Source organism: Loxodonta africana, chromosome 11, assembly GCF_030014295.1.
Source record: "Loxodonta africana isolate mLoxAfr1 chromosome 11, mLoxAfr1.hap2, whole genome shotgun sequence".
Classification (NCBI taxonomy): domain Eukaryota; kingdom Metazoa; phylum Chordata; class Mammalia; order Proboscidea; family Elephantidae; genus Loxodonta; species Loxodonta africana.
Window position 1 is genome coordinate 72,142,364 of NC_087352.1, and position 27,664 is coordinate 72,170,027.

Genomic DNA, 27,664 nt, shown 5'->3' on the forward strand with positions numbered 1-27,664 from the left:
TTCAAATCTTTTAAACACCAAACTGATTCTTGAACAGCACGACAGTCCCCCAGCAATGCGTTTTCAAGTTCTCAGTGCGCGTTGGATGCGGCGGCTGCCAGGCCCGCCAGGCTCGGCCCTAGAAGTGCCACCCCTCTTACCTGAGGGTCATAGAGGACCACAGAGCAGGAGGTGCCGAAGGCCAGAAGTCCTCCGGGCCCAGGGCTCCAGCTCAGGGCTCCCCGCACCCGGTTTGGGCAGCAAAACACGTGACACGCCTCTAGCCCTGGAGCCACCATGTCGCTCCCAGGTCAGCAGCCAAGACCTGGAAGTGCACTTCCGCCCTCGGAGCGGAACTACTCTCCAGGCCACCTCCCACGCTTGCATCATCCGGGTCCGTTTTCTGAGGCGGCCAGGGGCCGGGTGAAGGAGTCCCGCCCCCTTCCGGCCCCGCCCCCCGCAACCTCTCGAATTGCTATAGCCCCGGGCGGCAGCTACTTGTTCCCGTTTTCACGGCTGTGGCTCAACGCACAAGCTCGGCTTCCGCTTTAGGAGCGAAGACCCGATCGGAGTAGCTGGGACTCTCCAAGGAGACCTGGGGCTCTCGTACCAACGCAGTGTCAGGAGCATCCCGCTGCCCCTTACAGCCCGTGTCCCAGCAGTGGATGGGGCCAGTTCCGGCGGCCTTGACCAAGGGAACGCCCCCAACAGGTCTCCGCGCTCAGTCGGCTCAAGCCGCGCCTATTCCCCCAGCCCCCGCCCACCCCCCATCCCTAGGAGCCCCGCGGCGCCGGCGAAGACGCGGACGAGCGGACCCGTCTGCCGGGAACCGGGTTTCGGAGCATCACTGCGCATGCCCCGCAGTCTTGGCAGGCGGAGGCGACGATTCTCCGCTGCGCTCACCGCGCGGCGGTAATTACTGATTGTCCTCGTGGTCCGGGGAGGCGAGGGTGCGTGGGGTACGGCTGCCCAGGGACTCCGCCGCGGTACCTCCGGACGGAGGGACGGCCGGACCAATGAGGCTGCCGCTTCTCCGTGCCCTGTAGCGGTTTCTCGGAGGAAGAAGGACGGGGCCAGCGCCGCGCCCTCCGGACCGACTGGACCTACCCGCCGGGCCGTCGGAGTGCGAGGCCGCGCGCGGGAGGTGAGTGCTGCAGGCCGAGGAGAGGGGCGGCGGAGAGGGGAGCCCCGTCGGCCGGGAGGGCGCGGGAGGCCGACGGGAGCCCGCAGTGGGCGCCCGCTCGCCTTTGAGAGCCCAGTGTCCTTATCTGGCGTGCAGATGGGCGTCGGGGTCCACGGAGGACTTTCGGAGGAGACGGTTTGTACTTTTCGTCTCATGGTGAAGGTACTGACGTGTTTAAAAATAAAAAGCAAAGTTTTGTGCCCTCTTTTCTGTTTTTTCCACTCGCCTCTTTTCTCCAGGTCTGCTGTCCTTTCTTTTTTCCTCTAACACGCCGACGAGTCTGCGGCCGCTCTCAGAGCATCCTCTCTGGAGAGAGGCTGCAAGCTGCTTTGAGCTGCTCCCTGCGCCATCCGTTGGTGCTTGGCCGCACCCACCCCACTCCTTCCCTCTCTTGTGAGTGATTTTTTAATGATTCTCTTTTCTCGTTAAATGAATTGCCGCAACTTCAGGCCCCAAGGATTCTTCTCTCAGGGGTGTAGCCTCCATTTTCCACTTCTCCCAGTGTGATAAGCAGCAGTTATGCAGCATATCACCGTTTCTAGAGCACTCCACTCAAATTCATTTATGTGGGTTTCTCATTTACGCTGCAAAATGGATATTTAACTGGACTTTGAGACGAGGTGATGAGTGTGAGACGGGTCAAGGAAGAACAGCTGAAAGTGATAGAGCTAGATTGCCACAGGCCCTTGCTCTCTCACCCCAGAAATCCACCACCGCTGCATCTTCTGCTGGAGGCAGGTGGGTTTGGCCACCATCACCATCCATCATTGGTGCTGGGCATTATCAGCTGGTCCTGAGCTATCTACCCACTTGTTTGATTATACCTTCCTTGGCATAACTGAATTCTGCTTTTCAAGGCCCAACTCAATTCCTAACTCCTCTTTGGAGCATAGGCCCTTGGTTCCAAACAATGTTGTGTGTAACAGTGATAGTCCATGATAAAACTTCAACTGTTCTGTAGCACAGTAAGAATATCTTGAGCTTTTCATGAAGTTTCATTAAAGGGGGACGATTTTGTTAACTATGCAGTAGTTCAAAAAGAATGAGATTAATCTATATGTGCTGACAATGAAATATGTCTGATTAATTGTTCAGTGAGAAAAAAGATCCCATTTGTGTGTTTAAAGTACACATATACTTGACTATGCACAGAAAATATCTTGAGGGATACACAAGAAACTCGCAAAACAATACTTGTGATGGGTGAGATTGAGCAAAACCGCATAGAATTCCATTGAATCCCACCTCATAGTGACCGTATAGAACAGCGTAGAACTTCCCCATAGGGTTTCCAAGGCTGTAAATCTTTATAGAAGCAAACTGCCACATCTTTCTCCAGCGGAGCCAACCACTAACCTTTCCGTTAGCAGCCGAGTGCTTTAACCACCGCACCACCATTGATTTTCTTACAAGGAGAGTGCATTAAAGAAACTTCAGTGTGAATTATTCTGAGATTGTCATTTTCAATTTTGGTGAAAGAAAAGGTTATTTTACAAAATCGGAATGTGGAGGTAGTTAGGGTTTTGTTTTGTTTTTAAGTTATTCTCAGTGCAATAAGAAGTTGCCAATATAGCTGTGGATCCCTCCTGTCTCAGAATTACTACTGCTTAAAAAAAAAAAAAATTTTTTTTTTTTTTTTTTTACAGTGCTGATTAGAGAGTTTCTTAGCACTTGGCTGCTCTCCAGTTGTTTCACATGTTTTAGCAATGCAAGGGGAGAACCTAGGACTCTAGTTCTCTGTCCTTCACGGTACCTTGTGCTAGACTGGTCTAGGTAAATGATGCTTTGTAGACTTTGATTGTTTCACTAGACATCAGTTCCTGCATAAGTTTTCTTAACTCAAATTGTTTTCTAAATGAAGACAAGAATTTCATTTCTGTCTTCTCCAGGAAGGTGCAATGGCAAGGAATTTACCTGTGATCTTGATCTCGACCTTCGTTCTGCTGGCCTGTGTTACAGGTCCCTCAGCTGCTTTCCCTCAGACCACTGAGAAAATTGTTCCAAACTGGGAATCGGGCATTAATGTTGACTTGGCAGTTACTACACAGCGACACCATCTAGAACAACTTTTCCACCGCTATGGAGAAAATAATTCCTTGTCAGTTGAAGGGTTTAGAAAATTGCTTCAGAATATAGGCATCGATAAGGTTAAAAGAATTCGTATAAACCATGACCATGATCATCATTCTGACCATGATCATCATTCTGACCATGATCACCACCCTGACCATGAACATCACTCTGACCATGATCATCACATTGACCATGATCACCACTCTGACCATGAACATCACTCTGACCATGATCATCACTCTCACCATAATCATGGTGCTTCCAGTAAAAATAATTGGAAAGGTCTTTGCCCAGACCATGACTCCGATAGTTCAGGTAAGGATCCTAGAAATAGCCAGGGGAAAGGATCTCGCCGACCAGAAAACATCGATGGTAGAAGTGTTTTAATCAAGGATGGCATTGGTGCTAGTGAAGTGACTTCAACTGTGTATAACGCTTTCTCTGAAGGAACTCACTTTCTAGAGACTGTGGAGACTCTGAAAACTGGAAAAGTCCTTAAAGATGTGAGTGGTTCCACTCCACCCAGTATCACAGAAAAGAGTTATGTGAGCCAGCTTGCTCGTAGGAAAACAAATGAATCCATGAGTGAGCTCAGAAAAGGCTTTATGCATTCCAAAAACGCAAATGAGAATACTCAGGAGGTAAGATGAGTGCTGTTCATTATTTTAATTAATGTATAGACTTATTTGTCCTGTTATTGTCACCTCTATCTATAGTTGTATGGAGTTTAAAATAAATATAATAAAATTGTAAGGTTATTAAAATGGGAATTTCTGCCTTCTCAGAAATGCACTTAGTCTAATGTGTACCTTCTGTGTTGTAAACATTCCTGATACACAATTGGAGAAATAGTTATTGGGTAAGAATAGTGCTGTGTAAGATTTTTTTCATATATAGAATTTAAAATATTTGTGAAAAGCAGATATCAAAGTTATTTTTGCAGAAATTCTTCAAAGGTGGATATTATTAATAAAAAAAACAGAAAATAGGGGGTTGAAAAAGCAGGAGTTAGAATCCGTGTTTTAGAGAAAGGTGTTGGTAGGAAGAACTAAAGAACACTAAGAACAGCAATGCCGCCTCCTTGGCAGAGAGATCATGATGCTTTTTGGAGTTACTGAAGTCGAGGCAACTGCCAAGAACATTGTGTTGGGCAGATGAAAAGGCTGGGCAGTGAGGCTCAGAGTTCATGTGGTTTTTCTAGAATAGACTTCCACACTATACACAATTTACCTTGGCAGAGAAATGTCAAGAATGAGGAATTAGTAGGTATACTTTAATAACCAAAACTAAACACTTCATTGAGACCAGCATATGACTGTCCTAATCCTGAATAATCTACTAATGATCATATCCATAGAAACACTGGTGATGAATTTTGTTCTGAGTATTATTGACTGAGAACTGAGGGAGTTCAAAGTATCTTTACAGAAGATAAGCAGGTGCTACAGCCAATTTTTTTTTTTTTTTTTTTAGGGTGGGGGCTGGGAGTAGGTTGGGTGAAGGAGATTCTCTTCAGTGAAGGTTGGCATCTAATTAAATTGCTGAAAACAATTACCTGCCGGTACAGGTTTGTTTTATTACCTAGTGTTGCTTTCTGTAGGAGTAATATGCATAATTTAATATTCTCTCATTATAGAGCATTTTGCCAGGTATGTGGACAGAACTGAGCTAAGTTTCTGCAAGTAGGGTCATTGCCAGAAAAGCAACATGTCTTGGGCTTGTTTAGGCATTAGTATTAAAACAATTTATTTCTCAATCTCTATGAAACCCCATCTCGAAATTAAAGCTTATTTCCTTAATAGGTTTATACAGTGAGTTAACAGGCTTGTGAATGTTCTTTGTCCCCAAGCTTGTTCCAGTGGAGGTTTTTTCCCCAGATGACTGATGATGTAACTGCTTTTCCCAAGAAGAAGTAGGCAGAAGTGGGATACCACCATTGTGACATAGTTTCTCCAGTAGCCTGAGACAAGTTCTGAAGTTCTCAAAACAAAAGTTGATTTTAACTTGCATTAACTTAAAAGATAAAGAAGTAGCCACATTAGGAAAGGGGTGTTGTATTAGCTAAAAGCTTTTTTGGATTCTCTAATGGGAATGCCTCTAGGTGATTTTCACTGCTTTGTTTCCTTCAGTGTTTCAATGCGTCAAAGCTGCTCACATCTCATGGCATGGGCATCCAGGTTCTGCTGAACACAACAGAGTTCTACTATCTCTGCCCAGCCATCATCAATCAAATTGATGCTAGATCTTGTCTGATTCATACAACAAGTGAAAAGAAAGCTGAAATGCCTCCAAAGACCTATTCTTTACAAATAGGTACAGTTGTCTTTTTCTAACGTAAAAATAATTTCTAGTAGATACATTTATGTTGTACTTTTTTTAATATTTACATCAACCTCTTCATTTTTCAGCATCGTTCCAAATATATCATCTTAATTGATCCCTGCCCCGAATGTGAAGACAGCAAGTGATCGTAGTCCCCACAGTTAAAAAAAATAAAACTTAGATTGTGACTTGTCTGAGGTCATCCCACAGAAAGTGTCAGGGTCTTATGATATTTGGGCTTTTTATGTGATGTTACACTGTTTAGAGCAGCGTCAGTCTCTGCTAGTTAGGGGCCCAATTTTGGTATCTTCTTACTGATACAAGCTCTGCTGTTAGTGTAGCGTCATCTTGCTCCAAAACTCTGAGAAAGAGGTGCTTTGTTTACTGCTGGAACAGAGCTCCTGGTTTCCTTCTCTTTTTCCATTCCTTTTTTTTTTTTTTTTAACTTTTACATCTTTCATAATTTAGCTGTTATAGGAGTCTGAAAGCTCAGTTCCCGAGTGAGCTGGAGTTCATCCTTGGTAATCATATACATATTTTTTCTCCTTTCACCCCCATTATTGGCCTGGAAATTTTTCTACTAGGTTCATTCTGTTTACATGGAGGGTTCTTAAATATCAGATTATTAATTTGAGCCAGCAGCAGATTTCTTGGTTATTGCTCTATTAACATAGTCTCATTCATACTAAATTTGTAATTCTTTAGCTTTCCTACTTTTCAAAGTTGCTTTATGCTACTCCCTGAAAGTATCTCTTTTAAAATTTGTCAGTATTATGATTTTCCTTTGCTGTGTTTTGTTTGACAGCCTGGGTTGGTGGCTTTATAGCCATTTCCATCATCAGTTTCCTGTCCTTGCTGGGTGTTATCTTAGTGCCTCTCATGAACCGGGTGTTTTTCAAATTTCTCCTAAGTTTCCTCGTGGCATTGGCAGTTGGGACGTTGAGTGGTGATGCTTTTTTACACCTTCTTCCACACGTAAGTATAGTAATTTGTCTGATTGGCGTATTATTTAACATTGAAAAAATTGTGGGTTTTTTTTTGGTTTGTACTAGAATTCTTTGAATGGATGCATGTAAAAGGTTAGGAATTTGCTTTAAAGCAGTCAGTTTTAAAATATGTTTGGTAACGGAAAGCTGCATTTTTGTTTTAGATCTTAGCCCATGTTCGTGTATTTTTTTGCTCTTCTCTTCAAGGAAATTTATAAAACACAAACTAGGTTTAAGTTTTTGGAACCCTGTAAATAAAAGGAGACAAGTTTGCTCAGATATTAGTACTGTGACAGATGGCAGTGATATGAATTATCTACTAACCTGTTAGGTTAATTGCCACAGAATAAAATACATGATCCTTCATGTGTACTACTCAAGAAAGTTAACATTTTTCTTCAGAATTGAATTTATGGATGTATGTAGAGATTTACACTACATGACATGAGTGAATCCTTGAGTAAAAGAGGCTTGCCAACGTGAATTTATTTTTTCATTTAAGTATTTAGGATTAGGTACTTGGGCAGAAAATATTTGGATCTCAATTTTTAAATTTCCCTTAGAGGTTTGCAGCTAAGTAGGAAAAAGAAACCACTCCATTCCCAGAGCACTACAAATCTCATCATACCCCATTCAGTAGTAAAAGAAAACTATTTTGATATGCTAAACTCCTGAATCAGGTGTTCAGGGGTACCTGCTGCGTGTGGATGGGGCGGACCCTGAGCCCCCCTACCCCCTTTGTTAATGTATTCCACACCTGATTCCCTAAGATGCAATAGTAGTAATTACTTTTGCACTTAGCAACAGGTTGCTGGGGCAATGCATTTGGATCCCAGGTACCTGCCAGGGCTCATTGCTACACACAGACTAAGCTTCTTGTAAACATACCAATGATATTGGTATGGGCTTTTCAGTTGGGGTATAAGCAGTAGATGCTATGTTCCTGTTAATTCTAAAGTTTTCTGTTATTTATGGTCATGGTAGCTTGTCATACATCAAAAAGACTCACTATATATTATGAGGGTCATTGGGGAATGTATGCCTTATCTGTCTGTAGACTAAACAGACCCACCTATTTATTAAGCACCACGGTATGTCATATACATTAAGCTCTATGTTGCTAGCTGCCTATTGGTTATTTTATTTTTAATGTCCTAAACTTCCCCCTCAACTCTGAAGTATGCCATTAATTGCGTAATTCTGAGTGTTTTCAAATTTGACCTATTATCTTGGTCCTTTCTTCTGACATACTCTATGAAACTAATGAATTTGTAAAATACATATTGTTTTGTCTTTAGTCTCATGCAAGTCACCACCATAGTCATAGCCATGAAGAACCAGCAATGGAAATGAAGAGAGGGCCACTTTTCAGTCATCTGTCTTCTCAAAACATAGAAGAAAGTACTTATTTTGATTCCACATGGAAGGGTTTGACAGCTCTAGGAGGCTTGTATTTCATGTTTCTTGTTGAACATGCACTCACATTGATCAAGCAATTTAAAGATAAGAAGAAAAAGGTAAGAAAAAGTATACCGAGTACTTCTTACGATCTGACATTTATTCAGAGTAGTAATCTAACTTCACTTTAAGAACAACTTATGCAGAGTATATGATCCTCATTTGAGAGTGAGTTCAGTACATTCAAGGTACTTTCTGCGTCCCGAGGTGTTCATAAAGAGCGGTTTTGTACCTTGAGAACCCTGCAGTTTTTTGTCTTTATTCCTCTCAAACTCGAGAGAAGAAACACAGGATGAACGTGTGCGTGAAAGACCAATAAGGTACCAGCAGGGCCGTGAAGATCAGAAGCATCATGGAACCACCATTAGTATTGATTGGAGGTTATGCTTAGTTGTCATTAACTTATTGACCAAGTAGTTGAATATTCTGTTTTGTTTTAGAGGTTGTGTGACTTTTATAAACTTGCTTTTTGCAAATTACCCCCAGAAAATACTTTGAAGCCAAACAGTAGGCTCTTTATTTCTGATTTAAAAAAATACGTTTCGAGTTGCCTGTGGTTATCTGCCTTTTATCTGGTGTTATCTAGAAAGTCGGTCAAAATAACCTGTCAGAGTAAAATATTAAATTTTTTTTTTTTTACCTGTCAGAGTAGAGACTCTTAAAAATGACATGTATGTATCTCGGATATTTAAATTTAACTTGAAACTTATTCGTACCACTCATATTCTGGTCTTTTGATTGAGACCAAGATCTTCTTTGAGTTGGAGTTGTTTATCGTTTATCTTTGACAGCTGTGCTCCTTCATCTACAATTTTCAATTTTGGTTTCTCTAAAATTGATCAAGAGGTTATACACTTGTGAAGCTATTTTGAGTATAGAGGTTAGATTTTGAAAATTTTAAAAATTTTATATGGTGGTTGCCTTACGTAATTTGATAGCCATTTTTTAGCATCTTGTCTTTGAGTCTTTCAAAAGCATTAAGCCTAGTTTTCATAGTAGTAACTATTTTCATCATTTGAGCAATATGTAATTGTACAATTATAATAACAAGTATAACTGGCATGAAGACATATGAGGCTATACAGCTTATTCTATTTTCTTTTAATTGTGCCTTAGATGAAGGCTTACAGAGCAAATTAGTTTCTTATCAAACAGTTTTGTGACATTGGTTGCCAACCCCGTGACGTGTCAGCACTCTCCGCTCTTGACCCTGACTTCCCCATTTCCATTCATCTAGTTTTCCTGTCCCCTCCTGCCTTCCCATCTTTGCCACTGGGCTGGTATGCCAATTTAGTCTTGGATGCAAGGTTGAGCTACGTGTATGGTTTGTTTTATGGGCCTGTCTAGTCTCTGGCTAAAGAGTGAACTTCAGAAGTGACTGCATTACTGAGTTAAAGGGTGTCCAGGGGCCATACTCTTGAGGTTTCTCCAGTCTGTCAGACCAGTAAGTCTGGTCTTTTTTTGTGAATTTAAATTTGGTTCTACACTCTTCTCCAGCTCTGTCCGGGACCCTCTTTGTGATCCCTGTCAGAGCAGTCAGTGGTGGTAGCCAGGCGCCACCTAGTTGTGCTGATTCAGTCCAATAGAGGCTTATTCAGGTGATCTTGATGAAGCAAAAGCACGTGTGTGAACTGGAGAGGGGCCTCCTAGTCCACCCTTTGAATATTTGTCCTTCTGGATTTTACCCACCACGCGTCTCTCAGTTTGTAGTTGGAAAATATGGTCTTGGTGGTAGAAAATGACACTGGAGATTGAATGATAGAATTTTGCAAGCACAACGACTTATTCATTGCAAATACCTTTTTTCAACAACATAAATGGCAACTATATACATGCACCTCAAAAGATCGAAAGCACAAGAATCAAGTGGACTACATCTGTGGAAAGAGATGATAGAAAATTTCAATATTACCAGCCAGAAAAGGCCAGGGGCTTGTTCTGCAGAACAGATCATCAATTGCTCACATCCAAGTTCAAGTTGAAGCTGAAGAAAATTAAAACAAGTCCATGGGAACCAAAATACAACCCTGAGTATATCCCACCTGAACTTGGAGACCATCTCAAGAACATTAATGTTCAAAGACAGATGAATTGTGGGATGGCATCAAAGAAATCATAAATGAAGAAATCAAAAGATTATTAAAAAAGACTAAAAGAGATGACCAAAATGGATGTCAGAAGAGACTGAAACTTGCTCTTGAATGTAGAGTAGCTAAAGCATATGGAAGAAAAGATGAAGTAAACAGAATATTTCAAAGGGTGACTCGAGAAGATGAAGTATTATAATGAAACATGCAAAGACCTGGAGTTAGAAAACCAAAAGGGAAAAACATCTTTGGCATTTCTCAAGCTTAAGGAACTAAAGAAAAAATTCAAGCCTTGAGTTACAATTTTGAAGAATCCTGTAGGCAAAATATTGAACAACAAAGGGAGGATTAAAAAAAGATGGAAGAAATATACAGAGTCGCTATAACAAAAAGCATTTGGTCAACATTCAGCCATTTCAGGGGGTAGCATATGATCAAGAACCAATTGTATTAAAGGAAGAAGTCCAAGTGGTACTGAAGGCCTTGGCGAAAAACAAGGCTTCGGGAATTGATTGAATACCAATTGAGATGTTTCAACAAATAGATACAGCACCGGAGGTGCTCACTCGTCTATGCCAAGAAATTTGGAAGACAACTACCTGGCCAACCAACTAGAAAAGATCCATTCCTAAGAGAGGTGATCCAACAGAATGCAGAAATTATTGAATAATATCATTAATACCACGCGAAAGTAAAATTTTGCTGAAGATCATTCAAAAGTGGTTGCAGCGGTACTTTGACGGGGAACTGCCAGATATTCAAGTCAGATTCAGAAGAGGACATGGAACGAGGGCTATCACTGCTGATGTCAGATAGATCTTGGCTGAAAGAGAATGTCAGAAGGATGTTTACCTGTGTTTTACTGACGGCAAAAGCATTCTACTGTGTGGATCATAACAAATTATGGATAACATTGCAAAGAATGAGAATTCCAGAACACTTAATTGTTCTCATGAGGAACCTGTACATAGACCAAGAAACAGTCGTTCAAACAGAACAAGGGGATACCGTGTGGTAGAAAATCAGGAAAAGTGTGCATTAGAGTTATATTCTTTCACCATACTTATTCAGTCTGTACACTGACCAAATAATCCAAGAAGCTGGATAATCTGAAGAAGAACATAGCATCAGGGTTGGAGGAAGACCCATTAACAACATGCTGTATGCAGATGATGCAACCTTGCTTGCTGAAACCGGAGAGGACTTAAATAACGTATTGATGAACATCAAGGACTATGGCTTCAGATGGATTACACCTCAACATAAAGAAAACAAAAATCCTAACAACTGGACCAATAAGCAACATCATGATAAATGGGGAAAATATGACATTGTCAAGGGTTCCATTTTACTTGGATCCACAATGAGCACACATGGAAGCAGCAATCAGGAGGAAATCAGATGATGTATTGGATTGGGCAAATCAGCTGCAAAAGATCCTTTTCAAGTGTTGAAAAGCAAATATGTCACTTTGAGGACTAATGTGCGCCACACCCACGCCATGATATTTTCAATTGACTCATATGCGTGGGAAAACTGGACAATGAATAAGGAAGACTGAAGAAGAATTGATGCCTTCGAATTATGGTGTTGGTGAAGAACATTGAATATATCGTGGACTGCCAGAAAAACAAGTAAGTCTGAGAAGAAGTACAGCCAGAGTGCTCTTTGGAAACGAGGGTGGTGAGACTTTGTCTCACATACTTTGGACATGTTTTTAGGAGGGATCCGTCCCTGGAGAAGGACATTCTGCTTGGTAATGTAGAGGGGTCAGCAAAAAAAAGGAAAACACTCGGCGAGATGGATTAACACAGTGGCTGCAACAGTGGGCTCAAACATAGCAAGAACTGTGAGGATGGCCCAGGACAATGCAGTGTTTCGTTCTGTCACACGTGGGGTCACTGTGAGTCCTAACAGACTCGGCAGCACCTAACAACAACAATATGGATTTTTACAATCAACAACCTCTTAAATTAGTAATTTTGAACCCTTTCTTTAGTGGACATAAACAGAGGGAAGAAGTGAAATAAGGACACCTATTCTTTATTTAGGAAGTAATCTTCCATATTTCAGTTGCCCCAGTTACTTCAATTAGTTTGAGGATACAGCCTACTTTTTTAGATCATCTGGAATTATTTTTACTTTTAAAATGAATGATTGTTTTTAGTTTTTGTTTGTTTTTCTTTAAACTGTTTCTGGTTCAAGTATATAATTTATCTTGACATTCTGCTTTCAATTTTGTGTTCAGATTTTACTTAAACAGTGCTTTAACCTGATACTCTAAGAGCTAGGCTGCTCACTATTATGTGATACAGAGCAGTTTTTGCAAATCCTAGGTTGTAGCCTATTAGGGGGTTATAAAGTGGTGGCGCAGTGGTTAAGTGCTCGGCAGCTAACTGAAAGGTCAGTGGTTCTAACCCACCGTCCGCTCTGTGGAGAAAGAAGTGGCGGTCAGCTTCTGTAAAGATTACAGCTCTGGAAACCCTATGGGGCAGTTTTACTCTGTTAAGGAGCCCTGGTCCTGCAGTGGCTACCCACTCCACTGCTAATCAAAAGGTCAGTGGTTTGAACCCACCAGCAGCTCCGTGAGAGGAAAGACCTGGCAATCTGCTCCCATAAAAATTACAGCCCAGGAAACCCTATGAGGCAGTTCTTCTCTGCTCTATAAAGTCACTGCGGGACAGTATACAAAAATAACAATAAAAACAATTTGTGTCATGACCAATATTTTTAAATGCAACAGTAATATAGTATTTTACATGTTGTAAAGGTATCATTTTGTAAAACCAAATTGGATTATTTGTATTTAAGTGTGTATGTGTGTTGGGGTATAATATAAAATGTATTTATTACCGTGGGGTTGTAAAAAAAATTGATAATCTCTGTTGTGATACAGTAGTATCTACCAGGATATACGCTTTTTCAGAGTCAAGAACTCTCTTGTTTACTGATGCCTAGAATAGTTAAATAAATAAATAAATTTTTTTTTTAGAGTAGTGTTTGGCTCATAGTAGGTGATTGATAAATATTTACTGAATGTGTGAGAAACATTAAATAGCAAATAAGCATAATTTCTAGGCAAAGACTTCCCACCAGAGTTTTACAAACACTACATGTTCTCTTTTCTTTTTAAAAATGTGTTGAGATTATCTTTTGTCAAGGATATCCAGATCATAGTGTTACTTGCTAACAGTTTTTAATCTCGTTTAGTTTTCTTAAAAAAAAAAAAAAAAGTGCTCATCATATGGTGAGTGTTGGGAGCTCTCCAGGTCCATACAAGGGCATTTCACCTAGGATTTTCCTTATGAAATCCATCCTGCACCCCTGGGCGATTCTCTGTGTCATCGTTTATGGTCACCTGCTACAAATGCAATCTAAACTCTATCTTTAAACTAGGATCACATCTCATACCTGAGATGTATAGTTGACCCTTGTGATAGTTCATCCTCAAGCTTCCCTTCTACCAGCGAAGGTTAGTGCTCATGCTGGAAACCTGAGTCGTCTGCATTGCCCTCAGTCCCGTGTCCAATCACGTGGTGGTAATTCAACCCCCTAAATCCATCCAGAGCCTTTCCACTTCTCTCCACCTTTCTTGCTGTCATTCTAGTCCAAGCCATGCTTATCTCCCACCTGGGTGACAGCAGTTGCCTCCTAAGTGGCTGGCCCACATTTTGTTCTCCATTTCTTCCAGTCTAGTTTTCACAGAGCAGGTGAGTGATTTGTTTAAATAAAAAACTGATGAGGTTATACTCCAGTACTTAAAATTCTTTGAGTGACTTCCCATTGTTTTTAGGACAGAGTCCGCAGGTCTTGACATGGCTTGCATTGCCTTGTCTCCTTCAGCCACCCTAGCTTTATGAGGCTGACTCCTTCCTGTTTCAGGGCCCTCCCACATGCTTTTTTCCCTTACTGGAATGCTGCCTGCCCTTCTCAGCCAGCAAACTCCTGCTCATCTTTAGATCTTGGTATAATGGCTCTTTCTCAAGAAAAGGAAGCCTGTCTTAAGGTGTCGTGTTACTATGTACTTTCATAGCACTTTGTATAATGTATCGACAGGCGTAATGGTATGTGCTTTCCTAGCACTTTGTATAATGTATTGACAGTTGCAATCAAAAATTGTATAATCATTATTTGCATAAAATCTCCCTCGTTGTAAACTCCATGAGAACAGGAGTTCTTGTTTTAGGTTATATTGCCAGCACCTAGTGTAGAGGACATTATAAGCCCTTAGTTAATACTTATGGAATGAAAAAATGGGTTACACCCACCCATCTGTCAGTTTGCCATACTGTGGTGGCTTGTGTGTTGCTATGATGCTGGAAGCTGTGCCACTAGTACTTCAAATACCAGCAGGTTCACCCATGGTAGACAGGCTTCAGCAGCTTCCAGACTAAGACAAACTAGGAAGAAAGGCCTGATGATCTACTTTCTAAAATTAGCCGTTGAAAACCCTATGGATCACAGCAGAACATTGTTTGACTCGTTTGCTTTGGACACGTCATTGGGGGTATCAATTGCTGGAGAAGTACATCATGTTGGTGAAGTAGAGGGGCAACAAGAGTATGGGAAATCCTTGGTGAGATGGACTTATTGGCACAGTAGCAGCAATGATAGGCACAAACATGCTGCTGGTAATTGTGAGGGTAATGCAGGGCTGGGCAACGTTTAGTTCTGTGTATGAGGTTACCATGAGTGAGACCCGACAGCCGCTAGCAGCAATAAAATAAGTTCTAGAGAGCCATTCTTCAGTACCTCAGTGCCAATGAGAAAAAAAGCACCAACAAAGGTGATTTAAGATACCCTGAATATATTATATTCACAAATATTTAAGTACTTTCTCTGTGTTATGGATTGAATTGTATCCTCCCAAGATATCTGTCAGCTTGGTTAGGCGATGATTCCCAGTATTAAGTGATTGTCCACCGTTTTGTCATCTGATGTGATTTTCTAATGTGTTGTTACCTGGAACATCAAATCCTAGGTAACGTCAAATCCTACCTCTTTGATGTTAATGAGGTGAGATTAGAGGCAGTTATGTTAACAAGACAGGACTCAGTCTACAAGATTAGGTTGTGTCTTAAGTCACTCTCTTTTGAGATATAAAAATGAGAAGTGAGCAGAGAGACTGAAGGACCTCTTACCACCAAGAAACAAGAGCCAGGTGAATAGCATGTCCTTTGGACCCAAAGTCCCCATGCTGAGAAGCTGCTTGACCAGGGAAGACTGATAACAAGGACCTTCCCCCAGAGCCAACAGAGAGAGAAGGGCTTCCCCTGGAGCTGGTACCCTGAATTCAGACTTTTAGTCTCCTAGACTGTGAGAAAATAAATTTCTCTTTGTTAAAGGCATCCACTTGTGGTATTTCTGTTATAGCAGCACTAGATGACTGAGACACTCTGTTTGAGGCATTATGGTAGAAGTATAAATATTTGTATGTTTGCTTTTAAAAGTTTTCATAAGCTAGAAATGTGCAAGTATTTTATATGCTGTTAGAGCTGGAATAAAATCTCAGGCATGGTGTGATTGCTGAAGTCATTCAGAGGTAACATAAGTAAGAAATCTGTTATTTGTGTGATGATTTTCATCATCTTGAATGTTATCTACGTTAAGTAGATAATATGCAGGCACCATTTTTCAGACAGTGAGCTTTATACAATATAAATGTTCCTTGGACTCAGATAGGGACAATATTTCAAGCATGGTATTTGAGATGGTTAAAAAGCCGACTGATAAATTCAAGGCTGATAGAGGCTTGTTTAAAAAGGGGAAGCTTGTTCATGGTGTTTTACTACAGGAAAAGTATTTAGTTTTAAAAACAAGTAAAATGTTACAGTATAGTTTTAGGCTTCAAAAATTACGAGAAGTATGAGGTTTCATTGTCCCAAAGAGTTATAGAGGAAACCAAATAATTGCATAGCAAATCACTGAATGACTAAAGGAAATGCTTCTAGCTTGTTCAGAATTGATGACCTAAGGCAGTGTTTCTCAATTTAACATCCATATGAAACACCTGGGGATCAGGTTAAACTCCACATTCCGTTTCATTAGGTCTGGGGTGTGTCTTGAGATGGTGCATTTCTTAGTGACTTACAGGGACTGCTGTGTTGCTATGTACAGACCACACTTAGAGTAGATGACCTAGGGAACGTTCAGGAACATTAACATGTGGCTTCTCTGTATATATTTGAAATTACTGAGACATAAATTCTTCAACTTTCTGAACAATTTTTGTGCTTAAGACAGTACTAAATTCTGTACAAATAAAGGTGTAAGTCCTGCCTTTAGATGGATTTTGACAGAGAGCTTTTATTCTGCTGTCTTTTTCTGTATCTTTTGCTTAACTATTTATTTAAAACCATACACATAAGCAAATCAACTGTTTGAAAGTATGGCTTTCCCTTGCTATTTTAGAATCAGAAAAAACCTGAAAGTGATGATGATGTGGAAATTAAGAAGCAGTTGTCCAAGTATGAATCTCAACTTTCAACAAATGAAGAAAAAGTAGATCCAGATGATCGTAAGTCTTTATCAGACAATCTGAGGGCTAGGGAGAGCTTTAAAATTGCTCTATTGTTTGTTGGCAACTTGGATTATCTGGGAGAGATGGACTGTGTTGCTTTTTTTCTCTTTTTTTTTGTTGTCGCGAGTATACACAGCAAAACATACCAATTAAACAATTTCTGCATGTACATTATAGTAACATAAACTGTATTCTTCAAGTTGTGCAACTATATTCACCCTCCTTTTCCAAGTTGTTCCTCCCCCATTAACATACACTCACTGTCCCCTAGGATTCCTATCTAATCTTTCGAGTTGCTGTTGCAATTTTAATCTCGTATAGATAGATCTTAAAAGAGCACAATGCTCAAGGCAGACGTACTCTTTTACTAGTTAAAACTATTATTTGTTTTTCAAGACTTCCGGGAATATTTTTGGTTTAAGGCTTAAAGATTATCCCAGGGCAGTAGTTTGAGAGGTTTATCCAGTCTTCAGGGCTCCAGAAAGACTGGATTCCATGAGATTTTGATATTCTGTTCCACATTGTCCCCCTTTTGATTAGGATTCTTCTATAGAATCTTTGATCAAAGTGTTCAGTAATGGTAGTCGGGCACCATCCAGTTCTTCTGGTCTCATGGCAAAGGAGGCAGTTGTTCATGGAGGCAGCAGTCACACATCCATATCTTCCTCCTATTCCTAACTCTCCTTCTTCCTCTGATGCTGCAGGTGAGTACATACCAAATGTTGTACCTCGATGGCTGCTTCTAAGCTTTTAAGGCCCCAGGCACTATGCAACAAACTAGGAGGTAGAACAGAAGCCCTAAACAAGTTATTACAAAGGTCAGTTAACTGGGATGTGCCATGAATCCATGATCCTAAACCTCCAAACCAAGGAACCAAATCCCATGAGGTGTTTGGTTGTACATAAGCAGCCTGAGCAGCCACTCTTTTTTTTTTTCAGTCATTGTTTTAAATACATCTATCACACAACTTTTGCCAATTCAACTTTTTATGGGTGTACAACTTATTGACAGCAATTACATTAATTGGCTGTGCAACCCTACCTAATCAATGCGATTCACTGTAAACTAAATCTCAGTACCCTCCCTTTCTCTCACCCTCCTACCCCTTGGGTCTTTATACATTTGCCTTTTCTTGTCTTTTTATATAAGTGAGGTCATACAGTATTTGTCCTTTTGTAATTGACATTTCACTCAGCATAATGTCTTCAAGTTCCATCCATACTGTAGCATGTATCAAGACTTCATATTTCCTATTGGCTGAGTAGTATTCCTTTGTATGTATGTACCACATTTGGGTTATCCATTCATCTGTTGATAGGCATTTAGGTTGTTTCCACCTTTTGGCTGTTAAGAAGAGTGCTGCAATGAACGTTGGTGTATGAGTCTCTTTTTGAGTCTCTGCTTTCAAGTCTTTTGGGTGTATATCTAGGAGTGGAGTTGCTGGGTCATATGGTAGTTCTAGGAAACCCTGGTGGCGTAGTGGTTAACTGCTATGGCTGCTAACCAAAGGGTCGGCAGTTCAAATCCACCAGGCACTCCTTGCAAACTCTAAGGGGCGGTTCTGCTCTGTCCTGTAGGGTCGCTATGAGTCAGAATCGACACGACGGCACTGAGTTTGGTTTTCTGGTTTATGGTAGTTCTATATTTAGTTTAGTTTTTTTTTTTTGAGGAATTGCCACAGTGTTTTCCACAAGGGTTCTACCATTTTGTACTTCCACCAGCAATTAGGTGAGTGTTCCAATTTCCCCATATTCTCGCCCATATTTTTTTTTTTAATCCTGGCCCACGAAATGGTATCTTGTTGTGGTTTCAATTTGCATCTCTCTGATAGCGAATAATATTGAGCATCTTTTCATGCCTTTGGTAGCCATTTGAATATTCTCTTCGGTGAAATGTCTATTCAAGTCCTTTGTCCATTTTATGATTAGATTATATGTTCTTTGTTGTTAAGTTGTCGAAGTGCCTTAAATTACTTTATTTTTTACATGTATATCCTTGTTAAGTGCTTCTCCCCACAAGGATACAAGCTCCTTGAAGCAGAGACTTTATCATTCTCTACTATATCCCCAGTGCCTGGCACAGAGTAGGTTGCTCAGTAAAGAGTTGCTGAGACTCAGGGGAGAAAAAAACTATTGTTGGAGCTGCGTACTTAAAATGTCTCCTGTCCACCCTGTTTTCCAACATGTCTTTCTGTAAAGAGCAAATAATACTCTTGCTCTCCTTCCTGCATCTGTTCATTCTTCAACCTTATTCAGTGGACTCAAGTGAAATGAGAGGAACTAGCTGCTGTAGAATTGAGCCACAATGTGAGGAATTCTTCCAAGAAAATTAGTACCAGTGTACAGGGAAAAGACAAAACCCCTTAGTGTTACAAGAGTAGCTGCTGAGGCTGGTTACCCACAGCCAAACACCTCATGGGATTTGGTTCCTTGTTTTGGAGGTTTAGGGTTTACCTGGAACAACAGAGGAAGAAGGAGAGTTAGGAAAAAGAGGAGGAAATGTGATGTGTGGCTAACTGCCTCCATGAACAACTGCCTATTCTGCCATGACACCAGAAGAAGTGGATGGTGTCTGGCTACCATTACTGAACATTTTGATCAAAGATTCTGTAGAAGAATCCTGATCAAAAGGGGGAGAATCCAAAGCAGAATATCAAATTCTTATGGAATTCAATCTGTCTGGAGCCCTGGAGGCTGGATAAACCCCTGAAACTGTTGCCCTGAGATAATCTTTAAACCTTAAACCAAAAATATCCCCTAAAGTCTTTTCAAAACCTAACTATAGTTTTAGCTACTAAAGAATGTCTGCCTTGAGCATTGTGCCCTTTTAAGATCTCTATATGACATCAGATTGACAACAGCAACTCAAAAGATAGGATAACCCTATAAGATAGAGTAGAACTGCCCCATAGAGTTTCCAAGGAACGGCTGATGGATTGAGACTGCTGACCTTTTGGCAAGTAGCCAGATGCTTAACCACTGCGCCATTAGGTCCCCTAGGGGGCAGTGAGTTTATGTTAATAGGGGAGGAGCAACTCGGAAAAAGAGGGTGAGAATGGTTGCACAACTTGAATGTAATCAATGTCACTGAATTGTACAGGTAAAAATTGTTGAATTGGTGTGTGTTCTGTGTATATTGGCAACACCGAAAAAAATAGCAAATAATAAAAACAACTTTATTGTTGAAATTTACCTTTCTTTGCACAAGTATATAATAATTGCTTCTCGGTGATGATATTTCAGGTTCTTCTGTTCTTCCTTTAATTTTGCCCTGCAGAAAATAATACATCAGATGGGATTATGCATATTTTTATTTCAGTTTTTCAGTATTGTACAAGTCTTTCTAAAATACGCATATGCTTCTTTTATAATCATTAAAAAAAAAAGCCGTTTTTAAAAATGTAGGGAGACAGAAGAAATTAAGGGAGAATCTGGGGGGAGTTTCTGAAGGTTAATGTTTAAAAATCATTAATGTCAATATGTTAGACCATTTAATTTCTAACATTTATGAAAACCTATTGATATTTTTCATCAGCAGTGATGTTTAGGTCTGAAGGTATATGTGAGAGTTGACATGCTTTAAGATACATTGTTGACTTTGTCAGTAGAAATGTTTGAAATGCATCCAAGTACATTTATAAAAAGACTTCAAACTTTGTTCCACTGTTTTTTGTGTTTACACCTAGGACCTGAAGGCTATCTACAAGCAGACACTCAAGAGCCCTCCCACTTTGATTCTCAACAGCCAGCAGTCCTGGAAGAAGAAGAGGTCATGATAGCTCACGCTCATCCGCAAGAAGTCTACAACGAATACGTACCCCGAGGGTGCAAGAATAAATGCCACTCGCACTTTCATGACACACTCGGCCAGTCAGATGATCTCATTCACCATCATCATGACTACCATCATATCCTCCATCACCACCACCACCAAAACCACCACCCCCACAGTCACAGTCAGCGTTACTCTCGGGAAGAGCTGAAAGATGCCGGCATCGCCACGTTGGCTTGGATGGTGATAATGGGCGACGGCCTGCACAATTTCAGCGATGGCCTAGCGATCGGTATCCATCTACATGTCTGTTCGTTGGTGGTTGACTGTGAAAATGTCACACTACACTACCAATTTTTAACTAAGAATAGGTTGGTTTAGATAAGTCTAGTATTGAATTACAGGGTTGTCAGAATGTTATTTTTTCTTTGGCTACTTTGACAATAAAGTATTCAGTAAATTAGATACTATTAAACCCTAAGAACTCTGTGTAGAATATCACTTACATTGTAACTATCAAAACTTGTTCTTAATTTGCAAGCCTTAAGGTCAGGGTTTAACTTGGAGTATGTGTGAAGTTTTTTCCCTATACATTTAAGTTCCCTTATCTATTGTATAAACTGTATTTAATAAGGTAAAAGTATCTTTTCCATCATCCTTTCTTTTATGCTAAGGAAATTTTCCTATATTGGATAAGTTCAGTAACCGATCTCTATTCAAAGAATTACAGAGCTTCTGCTATTAAATTGTTACACCATAATTGGGACAAAAAAGAATGCTTACAAATTCTAGTAACTTGGTGCTGGGAGGAACCAGTACTGATCATAGAAATCATTACAGATGAGGCAGCTGAAGCCTGGAAAGGTGAAAGCTGCTTGCCCAGGCATGCAGTACAGTTCTGCAATTAGGCTGAGATGAGCGCCAGTGTGGTGCTTTCTCGTAAGGCAGCACTGTACTGTGCACAGTATAAGCAGATGGGGGATGTGCAAGTGCACAGTCAGGATTTATAACTGATCCACTGTCTGATGTGCTTTTTGACAGAGGGGCTATTTGTCTTAGACTCTACGAGATAGTGAAAGAATGAGTACAAATATAATTACATAGTGATGCCTCTGAGCCCAGTGAAACACAGTTACACTCTTGACTGCAGAGTTTTTCCAAATATTTTAAATCAATTTAGTTTATCTTCTTAAATAAGTGTTTTTAGATGGTAGCAGTTACTTCTTAGCTTTGTATAAGATTATTTAATCATTCTAAGGCATAGTTGAACCTTCCCTTTTTTATCATACATGCTCTGCTCCTTTGGGAAAGTTAAACCTAATTGAATGTAATTACTTATAAAGAAGATATAGAGTTGAGTTGGGAAAGTTCTGTTTATTCACAATTAGAATACGGTTTGTTTCTTTTACCTTATTTTGTATGCTGGTAAGATTAAACAAAAAAAAACATAAAAAAATAATGTAGTCAAATTTTATTTTTGATTTTTACACAGGTGCCGCTTTTACTGAAGGTTTATCAAGTGGCTTAAGTACTTCTGTTGCTGTGTTTTGTCATGAATTGCCTCATGAATTAGGTGAGCGTACCATAGAAACTGTATTTGCCAGGTGGATGGAATGTCCTGGTGTCACTGGCTTCTGCTAATGATAGTTCTGGCAAGCTTCCTCATAACTTTGATGCCTTCTCCTAAAGTTTGCTACCATAGTTCACTTTTTTTCTCACTGAGCACAAGTTGGTTTCCAGTCAAAATTCTGATCCTATGAGTACAAGTACACAGTTGTCTATGTGGGATTGCCTGAAAGGCACCTAGACCCCCCGCCTCATCCTCGTCCCCTACCAGATATCTTCCTATACCAGCATACAGGTGATATCAGTGATCAGTCTCTTCCTGCACACACTATGAATAAGATCACAAGATACAAAAGAACCATTTTCTATTAATAGAAGTTGGGAAAGAATCTCATTGGAGCTGGAGAAAATGGAAGTTGATGAGGTGTGTTTTGAATATTTCTTCTGTGTCACCAGAACTTTAAACATAGATACCTGTTATAAGTTCAACCTTATCCCTCATACTTTCCCAGAGTTGTTCTGGATCTCAGTTCATGTCTTTGTTTTTCTTCCTGTAGACACATACCCCTGACACTGTTATCGCTTTTGTTCCTTAGCATGTGTTCTGCCATTCAGGATGCTTCCCAGCTGCCTCTTCAATGTTTGTAATCCTTCAATGTCTGATTTATGTTCCACATTCTAGGTCCTTAGTGCCTTGTGAAAGCTCCGTTAACTATTACAACCTTCCTTTCTCTTTTCTCCTTTTATAACTATAATGTAAGATACTTTAGCTCTTAATTATATGCTGCCTTTATCATTTGCCAGAAACCCTGGTGGCATAGTGGTTAAGAGTTATGGCTGCTAACCAAAAGGTCGGCAGTTTGAATCCACCAGGCGCTCCTTGGAAACTATGGGGCAGTTCTACTCTGTGCTGTAGAGTCACTATGATTCGGAATGGAATTGACGGCAGCGGGTTTGTTTATCATTTGCTGATAATATCACGTGTGTTCTCCACTCCCCTTAACCCTTCGCAGCCAGTGATAAGCTCCTTGAAGACAGTGTACAGCACAGTAGTACGTTCTTGATATTTATTGTTCATTGACAAAGTTGGAAGACTTACGAGAAACTTCCGAAAAATGACATGTTAGTTTATAGAGCTGTTAGAGTGATTAACCCTGCTTTAACCCTGGGTAATTCTTAATTTTTTTTTTTCCCTAAAAAATAGAATTTTCTTAAATCTGGAAAATCTTTTGGAGTATATGTCTTAAAAAAATCATTTTTCAATTACTTTATCCCTTTTTGTTTTCTGTTAAAGGTGACTTTGCTGTTTTACTCAAGGCTGGTATGACTGTTAAGCAGGCTGTTCTTTATAACGCCTTGTCAGCCATGCTGGCATATCTTGGAATGGCAACAGGAATTTTCATTGGCCATTACGCTGAAAACGTTTCTATGTGGATATTTGCACTTACTGCTGGTTTATTCATGTATGTTGCTCTCGTTGATATGGTAAGTTTTTAAAGGTCATATTCCTAACAAAAAAATAGAGAAAATGTTTGGTAAAATCTCATTTAAAAAAAAAAAGATTTTAGATTAAACACAGTAGTAATTTTTTTTTTTTCAGTCTGTATTCAACAGAGCAGAGTATAGAATACAAATTCTTTAGAGTTTATCTTTTTAGATTGTTGATCACAAGCCTACCTTTACTCACCTAACACACACCAAAACAAAAACTCCAGGAGGCACAAAAATACATACCAGCTTCTGATGTCTTTCTGAGAGTGGAAACCTCACACAAACCACACATCGTTGGCATGCTGTGTGTACTTAAGAATGCTTAAAGACCCCTAATTAATCGACAAAGGAATCAGACCCTCTTGTCACCAAAGTCCACATGATAATCCCAGCCTGTATAATTGCTAAAACTGTATTTTATTTAGTGTAAGGTTTCCATAGTGATCCACATGCTGTGTATTTAGTTCAGAAACACAGGTAGTAACAAAATCTTGCCTTGCTCAGCACACCATCGTTAATCTTTGTTAAATTGCTGGGAAATGCTGTGGAATATTATAAACTAGAGTCGGTTTGTATGTGGCCATGTTTTAAGGAATTGACTCACAGCATATCTAGTTACAAATTAAGCTAGTATATTATCCTGTACATTTTTTCAAAAACTTATCTGTGGTTCTGGAAACTTGATTTTTTTTTTTTCCCCCTTTAAGGTACCTGAGATGCTGCACAATGATGCTAGCGACCATGGATGTAGCCGCTGGGGATATTTCTTTTTACAGAATGCTGGGATACTTTTAGGTTTTGGGATTATGTTGCTTATTTCTGTATTTGAGCATAAAATTGTATTTCGTATAAATTTCTAATGACAATATAAATGCTAGAGTAGCTTAAGAAAAGCATTGCCATCTATAGTTTGAATAGGTCATAGGGAGATGAGAATTTGTATGCTATAATATGCAGTGTTTACGGTTAGTGTAGTTTGTTTTTTTGTTTTGAATATTGTCATTTGTTATGCTTATAAGGTCAATTATGGTGATAACATAAAGGTACATTTTAATATTTAAGTTATTCTATTTTGGGAATATAAGCTATATGTGCATTTCACCACTATTGCCAGTTTATTGTATAAACAAGAGATTTGGCATGACGTGTTCTGTATATTTCAGGAAAAAATGTCTATAATTCTTTTTCTTAGAACTAATTTAACACAGTAATTCCCATGCTGGATTTTAAACCTCTGAAGAACTGCAGGAGTTTAGGAGTAAGAATGTACCCGAAGCCAAAGATACCAAGGAAACTTGTACTGGATTTAATCTAGGAAATGAGAAGAAAAGAAGAATCTGTGAGGGTTGGAGAGGCATAGATTTCTTAATCATGAAATTGGTTATAAAATAAAAGGGGGAAAACACTTAGATTTAAGTGGAAAAAAGCAAAATTAATGAAGTATAGAGTCCATTCATCAACATTTTTGTCCCTTAAAAACATAGCACTTTTATATATTAATTTAGTTGTACATTTAACTTTGTAGAATAGAGAAGTCTAAATATATTTAATGAATTTAAGCAATATATCAATTGACTAAGAAATGGAAATTAAAATATACCAGATAAATTTATGTATTGCCAGAAGACCTGGGTAATGAGTTACGTGATTAATTGGATGTTCTGGTTTACCAAATGTCACAGTATTAGAACTTTGAGATATTTGAGGACATTAAAACCATACTGAATATAATTTGACTTCTTAGATTCAGAAAGTACTTTGGTATCTTTCAGAGCTTCAGTGTTGTCATTATGAGCAATTGTCGTTTTATAATACTGTAGACATACTAGAGCTGTCTGTGGCGTTCTCTAGATGTTGCTTTCTAAAAAATAAATTCCCCATGTCAGCTTGATGCCAGGTGTCTGATTTTCTGAAGTCAACCTAGATTGTAGTATACTTATCAATTCACTTATATTATTCTATGAAGTGGCCTTATTCAGTTTTTAAGTTCTTCATCACAGTTTGTTCCAAGCCATTTCTAACATTTTTAACAATCACAGCCTAATGCTGGAAAGAAACGTTAATACTCTACATTCTAAAAAGAATCAGTTGCCAAGACCTCACCCCACCCTTTTAGAGCCGACTAAGAGATGGCTGAACCAGCATTCTTGTTCCACAAATCAAGTGGAGGGGGATGTAAGGGTAACAAGAATTACTTGGATTTTGGATGTCTACAAGGATGAGTCATTGCTTTTTCTGGCTAAATAATTACTCTGCTTTAGAAACTCACAGGCCTAATCTTGTATACCTCAAGATGAATACAAGGTGAGGAATTTCTTGGAATATCTGCAAATGTTCCTCTAGGAGTCTGAAGAACACAGAGACTTGTACCTAGGTCTTTCATGAAAATTCTGAAGGTCAGAGGTGTGCTGTACCAGCCAGAAAAACAAGATGAATAGGAACCATGGTTCCCAGTCAGTTCAAACTCAGTGGGTATGTGGCAGGAAATTTAAGTAGTTCCCATGACTGGGGGAGTGGAGACAAGGAAGATGCAGAGCTATAGGATATAGACCAAAAGCTGGTATTTTGAGAGGAAAAGAAATGACGGATTAAAAAAAGGGAAAGACAAAGCATCTGGAATGAAAAAGGAGACACAGAGGTACACTAGATTCAAGCAATCATAAAAGCAACCTATGTAATTGAGAATTTAATATGGATTAATTTTCTGAGAAAATACAAATGTTCACATAAGAAAAAAATAGGAAACCAATGACTGTTTAAAAAAAAAAGTTATCAGCACATCGAAATTCCCCCATGCCCTTCACCAAGGCACAAGACCCAGTTTATAGTAAGTTTTACCAAACCTTCAAGGAATGCCTAAGTCTCCGATCTGTGCATATAGTTTCTGGGATTAGAAAGAGAGACAAAGCTCATCATCTTCAGCAAAGTCAGTGTAACCTTGATGCCAAAACATTGTTGGGAAAGGTAATGTGTTGGGCCCTAGGAGATCCTACACATTCTTGCTGGGTATAGCAACAATGCTGGGTCTATCCTGACCATTCCTTGGACCATTTATCAACAACCTTGAAGGATGAGGTGCTGTCTCTGTCTGAAAACACAGGCTTTGTATGAAAGAGAATCCTCAAGGTCAGCATTTCTCAACTGCTACCTGGTGCCTGCTCCCTTGGGGTTTGGGAGTCAAGAGAACTAATGCAGATGATGCTGGCACTGTTTGCTATGCTGTGAGCAACAAAGTTATTTGTCTCTGACTCAAGAGTCTTGTTTCTTCTATCAGCATCCATGAAACAGTAACAAGCTAACTCTAGTTTGTAAGTAGTATGAAATTCCAGACCCAGTCAAAACCACATGAGGATAGTGTAGGAAAAAGGATACAGATACAAGAATTGAAAATAAAACAGCAAATCATACAGCAGTATATAACGTATTATGAGCCAGTAAGTTTATCCCAGGAAAGCAAGGATGGTTCAACTTAAGAAAATTTGTTACCATAATGTACCATGTTACCAGATTAAAATGAAGAAAAATTACATAATCATAATTGAATCAAATTTAATAAAAATGTAATAGGATTTTTAAAACTTTAGCATACTAAAAATAGACTTTTTAGAATCTAGGAAGATTATCAAAAACCTACCTCCTTGAATACTCCCATTCTATGAAGTCAAGGGCTTAAGGAAGAGTAATAGATGGGGGGAGGGAGGGGAAATGTGGTAAGGGGAGGGAGGAACTAATATTGGGGGGGGAAGGGGGAAAAACTACAACCCCCAAAATACAGCAGAGCTTAACCACCCCCCCCCCGCCTTGGCTGCTTACATATGAGGTACAAAAGAAAAAAAAAAAAACTCTAAGGAGATAGAAAATTGCCGCAGTTCCATTGCCGTCACCATAAGAGAACTATGTTATTGATGCTTCAATGGATTTTGTTTTTAAATGTACATAAAATAACATTCACTCTTTTTCGTGTACAGTTCTCAGATTTTTGAGAAATGCATACTCAGGGGCAACCACCGATATGTTTCTCATCTTTATTTTCTAGAATGTCTAGAGGTGGTACTAAAATCATGATATATATAGTTCTTGAAGTCTAGCTTCTTTCACTTAGTGTAATGCACTTAGGAGTCATCTGTGTTGTGATTATGTTTTATTTTTCCTTTCGTCAATTGAAAGTCATTGTGTTCTTTGCAGTTTTTGGTGTTGATGAATAAACCTACATAAACATTTTGTGTA

At 39.6% G+C, this 27,664-nt stretch overlaps 2 protein-coding genes across 6 annotated transcripts in view; one reads left to right on the plus strand and one right to left on the minus strand.

Moving 5' to 3' along the window:
* Positions 1–572, minus strand: part of ELP2 (elongator acetyltransferase complex subunit 2) — a 43,003-nt gene extending 42,431 nt beyond the window's left edge. For both annotated transcript variants that reach the window (XR_010323461.1, XM_010586763.3), the window contains exon 1: positions 141–572. Coding sequence is in view for 1 of the 2 variants with exons in the window: in XM_010586763.3 (XP_010585065.2) it covers positions 141–278 (138 nt within the window). In the remaining variant the exon portion in view is untranslated. The remainder of the gene's footprint in view (positions 1–140) is intronic.
* SLC39A6 (solute carrier family 39 member 6) lies at positions 512–27,664 on the plus strand. Of its 4 annotated transcripts, XM_023543882.2 has the most exons (12): positions 512–891; positions 1,026–1,123; positions 3,052–3,550; positions 3,683–3,876; positions 5,365–5,548; positions 6,363–6,532; positions 7,842–8,060; positions 16,500–16,605; positions 20,295–20,672; positions 21,873–21,953; positions 23,241–23,431; positions 24,145–27,664. In XM_023543882.2, exons 1-12 carry the CDS (start codon positions 645–647, stop codon positions 24,295–24,297), a joined length of 2,520 nt encoding a protein of 839 aa, XP_023399650.2. In that variant the 5' UTR covers positions 512–644; the 3' UTR covers positions 24,298–27,664. The 4 variants fall into 4 exon arrangements, with proteins under 4 accessions (XP_023399650.2, XP_064150668.1, XP_064150669.1 ...); XM_064294598.1 differs by having other exon boundaries at positions 3,052–3,876; XM_064294599.1 differs by lacking the exons at positions 512–891; positions 1,026–1,123 and adding an exon at positions 1,152–1,900 and having other exon boundaries at positions 3,052–3,876.

What these genes read in the sequence shown, in the direction of transcription:
- SLC39A6 (XM_064294598.1), top strand. Translation starts at nt 645, where the DNA reads ATGGGGCCAGTTCCGGCGGCCTTGACCAAGGGAACGCCCCCAACAGGT. An exon ending in CAAATGAGAATACTCAGGAG is followed by an intron (nt 3,877 to 5,364) that starts GTAAGATGAGTG and finishes TGTTTCCTTCAG; the next exon opens with TGTTTCAATGCGTCAAAGCT. An exon ending in TTAAAGATAAGAAGAAAAAG is followed by an intron (nt 8,061 to 16,499) that starts GTAAGAAAAAGT and finishes TTGCTATTTTAG; the next exon opens with AATCAGAAAAAACCTGAAAG.